The 5,129-nt window shown below is 35.5% G+C and overlaps 1 protein-coding gene across 1 annotated transcript in view; it reads right to left on the reverse strand.

Annotated features, from left to right (window-relative positions):
- LOC106881077 (intraflagellar transport protein 80 homolog) overlaps positions 1-5,129 on the reverse strand; it is a 295,274-nt gene that overhangs the window by 158,096 nt on the left and 132,049 nt on the right. The window contains exon 11 of the mRNA XM_052974707.1: positions 5,062-5,126. Coding sequence (XP_052830667.1) covers positions 5,062-5,126 — 65 coding nt within the window. The remainder of the gene's footprint in view (positions 1-5,061; positions 5,127-5,129) is intronic.

The raw sequence follows: 5,129 nt of genomic DNA on the forward strand, positions 1-5,129 counted from the left end.
GCTTTTTTAGGGGAAAAGATGCATAACATTATGAAATAAATTTGAAAAAGGAAAAAAATAAAGAAAAAAATCGATAATGTTTTTGGATGTGTAGTGAAGAACAGAACAAAAAAAATATATAAATAAATACACGTATCCTAAGGTGACAAGTATTAGGTTTTATAGTAACAAAACAAACAAATAATAATAATAATAATATTAACAAGAATAATGATAATAATACGCAGTAAAAGAGAAAGTAAGATAAGAGAGAAAAAGTGGGGGAAAATGAGAGAGAGAGAGAGAGAGAGAGAAGGAAAAAGAGAGACAGAGAAAGGGAGAGGGATACGAGTTGAATGGCAAAAGAAAGAAATGAAGAAAGAACATGACAGATGGCATATTCTCAGTAATTTCAACAGAAAAATTTCAATTATTTTGTATTCCTTATTTTTGATGTCAATTGGGAAACAATGGCATCATTCGTTTACAGGTTTCCAGAGGACTAGACCAAATGGTTCACTTCATTTCTGACAATGGCAGTGACAAGGGAGTGCCTCTCACTCAATGCAGAACAAACATCCCAAAGGAATCCCTTCATAAAGCAGTTCTTTACTTTTTTCTCTCTCTCCCTCTCTCTTTCTGGCTTCCTTAGTGGTGTTCGTTTGTTTATGGCTTTCGCTATTACACATACACCAGTAATATATATATATTATTATAGGTGCAGGAGTGGCTGTGTGGTAAGTAGCTTGCTTACCAACCACATGGTCCCAAGTTCATTCCCACTGCATGGCACCTTGGACAAGTGTCTTCTACTATAGCCTCAGGCCAACCAAAGCCGTCTAGATGGATTTGGTAGACAGAAACTGAAAGAAGCTCGCTGTATATATGTGTGTGTGTGTGTGTATATATAAATATATATATATATATATATATATATATATATATATATATATATATATATATATAAGCTGAGAATTTCTCTCAATTTTAATCACTTCATTCATTCATTTTACCCACATCATTACTAATATATACTTTCATAAAATGTAATTATTTATATTAGTTCTTCAGATAACTTCCAAATTGTAAACTCTTTCTTTAAAATAATCCTTTTCTAGTTTATCACTCTGGCTAAATATAATGGGCTTCTTTCAGTTTCCGTCAACCAAATCTACTCACAAGTTTTTGCTGGGCCCAGTGTTATAGTAGAAGACACTTGCCCAAGGTGCCATGCGTTGGGTCTGAACCTGGAGCCATGTGGTTGGAAAGCAAACTTCTTACCACACAGCCAACCCTGTGCCTGACAACTTTTATTCATTATCATAAAATAAATCAGTTTATTTTTCTTTGGCGCTTCTTCACTTCAAAAACAGCCAAACTGTACTGGCACAAGAAAAATCAGAAGTAAAGAAAAGCCGTGACTACAGCGTGTTGTTAAGAGTACCACAAGGACCAAAAAATTCTAGTAAAAATGCATTTTCAAATTAGCTAAAAAAACAAAAACAAAATGCTGAATACAACTTCAAAAAAACACAAAAAAATACATAGTGGAAAGAACAAGAGCTGAATTTAAAAGATTAGTTCTTTTTTTCTTTCTTTTTTAATATCAATAAATTAGTCCAAATTACATTAGTTGGTTTTTATTTTTTGTTCTGTTTGGAGCTGGTATCATAGAAAATAAAGTATCTTTACTAATGCAATAAATCTATCAATTAATAAGAAACACTTTTAGAAAATTCCATTATTGTAATGGAAATTTGCTGCAGAATTCTAGCACTATCCAATTCCCCCCGGAACGACAATGAAAACAGCCTTTATATTAGTCAGATAGTCGTAGAATGACAGAAAACCGATTGGTTCTTCACTTAGAACGATGAAGCCAAGATAGGAGGAGGAAACGAACAAGAAAAGTACGTTGTTAAATGCTATGCAAACTACTAAAGGCATCCAAGCACTGTTAATACAAAAATATGGTAAGACAAGGTAGTAAAGTTATATCTGTTGACAGATAAATTGTTTGCGTTGTGTTACTTTTTTTTTGTACTGTTTTGTTTCTGATTTTGGTTTTTTTTTGTTCTTTTCTTGTTTTGTTTTGTTCTTCTTGGGGGGAGGATGAGGAGGAGGTGTTTTTTCTTTTGTTTATTTTTGGGGGCTTTTTTTTTGTCTGACATCAGACCGAGTTAGATTTTTCAGCAAAAGAAAGCACAAAGACGAGTATAAAGACACTGGTCAAATAATGAAGAAACAATTATTGCTATATTTATTCAAATTGAAATTTATGTGCAACAAGCAGACATCCGTGAATATGAAAGCTAATCAGACATTAATATAGAGAGAAATGTCCACAGAAATAATAACAGCTCTCTGATTCAGGTTGAAGAATTTCATCAAGTAAACATGATATCTCGAGCCAATATCAAAATTTATACCTCAAAGATTAGATTGCCAGATATAAAAGTTAGATTAGATTTCTAAATATAAAATTTAGCAAAATAAATACAAATAAAGTCAGACATCATCATCACAATTTATTGCCTGTTTTCCATGCTGGCATGGGTTGGATGGTTTGATAGGAGCTAGAGAGCCAGAGGACCGTGCCATGCCCCACTGTCAGCTGCAGAATAGTTTCTACAGCCAGATGCACTTCTGAATGCCAATCATTTTACAGAGTGGACGGTGTGCTTTTTATGTGGCACCTGTACCAGGGGAGGATCACAAGACAAAATCCCCTTGGCTGAAGAAGGAAGCAGTATTAAGTCTGGGCAAGGTTGTTTTATGGAAGACCAGCAGTCACCCCTGCATACCAGCCTCCACTCTCCACGCCACCGATGTTATCCAAAGGAAAGGTAAAGGGACCGATACAGCTTGGCACCAGTGGCGTAACTCATTTCTACAGCTGAGTGAACGGGAACAATGTGAAATAAAGTATCTTGCTCAAGAACACAGCACACAGCCCAGTTCAGGAATACATATATATATATATATATATATATACACACAGGCACATATATGGGGTAAAGACCCCTGTCAGTTATGAATGATAATGGGGTTGCACCTCGAAAGTTCCCCACAACACACAGCCCAGTTCGGGAATCGAACTCACTGCCTCGTGATTGTGAGCCCAATGCTCTAACCACTGAGCCTTCACAATGTGCAATACATCCTATTGTATACATCATGTTTCACAGGTAAGGTGACTGTAACAACACTTTTAAGATGCAACATATGTTCAGAAAATCTCTTCATGGAATAATGTGGCAACTGCTAATCTGTTAATTCAGAAAACAAAACACACCTGGAGCTGACAGGAGAAGGTGAGAAGGTTCTTTTGACAGCTTGGGAGATATTTAAGGGGCAGAAGAGAGAAACAAGGAGACCAAGACAGACACAGAGAGAACAAGAGAGACAAAGAATCAAAGAGAGAGAGAGAGAGAGGGGGGAGAGAGAGACAGAGACAGATAGACAGACAGACAGGCACAGAAAGAGAGAGACACAGAGACAGATAGGTGCAGGGAGAGGGAGAGGAAGCAGAGAGACAGGGACAGAATGAGACAGTGATGAAGAAGAAGAAAGAGAGAGATAGAGTGAGAAAGAGAGAGAGATAGTGAGAAAGAGAGAGAGAGTGAGAGAGAGAGAGAAAGAGAGTGAGAAAGAGAGACAAGGAACCAAAAAAACAACAACAGAGATAGAGAGAGACAAACAGGCACAGAAAGGGGGAGAGAGAGAGGCAGAGAGCAAGAGAGAGGCAGAGAGCAAGAGAGAGGCAGAGAGAGGCAGAGAGAGCAAGAGAGAGAGAGAAGCAGAGAGACAAAGACAGAGAGCAAGAGAGAGGAAGTGGGAAAAGAGAGAGAGAGGGGGAAGAGAGGAGTATTTTTCCGTATCTGCACAAATGGTTGCTCCATTCTTTCTGGCTTCCAAACCATTTAGCCGGAATAGGAAAATAAAAAAAAGTTGCAGCAACAAAACCTCACAGAAGTTGGTACGTTGTCTTTTGAGAATAGAGTAAAAACAAAAAGAAAAAAAACGAAAAAAAAAACAAAAAAATAAGAAAAGAGAAACTAGAGCCGAAACCTGTTTATTCAATGAAATAAACAGTGAAATTTCAGAAATCGTCAGAATTCTAGTCGAAAATATGTAAATAATTGCTGCAGTGAAAGATTAACACAATGAAATATTTTGTAAAAATTGAATATTACATGTTGATTTAGTTTATGTGTTGATGGAGAATAAAGCGGTGGCAGTGGAGAGGTCGATATCGTAATAATAATAATAATAATAATGATTTCAAATTCGCATATCGTTTCTGTTGATAGGCCATGAATGTAATCAGATATAAAACAGATTTTTCCATCATTCCATGATGCTTTTATAATAATATTCATGTCGTTTGAATTATCCAAATGTGATAAATGCTTCCAATTACACCATTACTAAGAGAGAGAGAGAGAGAGAGAGAAAGAGAGAGAGGAAACACAAAACACAGAAAAAAAAAAAGAAATCGAAGAATGTCTGAGAACCAGAACTTCAAAACCAAATAGGCAATTATCAAAAAAGAAAAAAAATAATAAAGAAAAGAAAAAGGGAAAAGGAAAGAAAGATGGAAAGAGAGAGGGAAAGAGAGAGAGAGAGAGAGAGACGGAGGGAGAGAGAGAAGAATACAGCCTACATATTTCAAGAGCACATTAGAGGAAATACAATTTCAGAATGTTATTGAATCTTAATTACCCACATACATATAATTAGAAAAAAAAGAAGAAAAACAAAACCATTTAACACTTATATATATGTGTGTATGTGTATATATATATATATATATATATATATATATATATATGCTTATATACGTATATATATACACACACACACACACACACACACATACACACACACACATATATATATATATACACATACATACACACATATGTATACATATATATACATCTTTATATATATATACATATGTGATGTGTGTATGATCGTGTGTATATATATGTGTGTGCGTGTCTGTGTGTATGCACGTGTGTGTGTGTGTGTGTGTGTGTGTATGTATACAAACACAGCTAATATGAAATCACCAACCTTATGGGAAATTGGTTTTCCATCCCCCACTGGTTTACCGGTACTGACTTCAAATAGATGAATTACTG

This window comes from Octopus bimaculoides, chromosome 19, assembly GCF_001194135.2.
Source record: "Octopus bimaculoides isolate UCB-OBI-ISO-001 chromosome 19, ASM119413v2, whole genome shotgun sequence".
Lineage (NCBI taxonomy): Eukaryota > Metazoa > Mollusca > Cephalopoda > Octopoda > Octopodidae > Octopus > Octopus bimaculoides.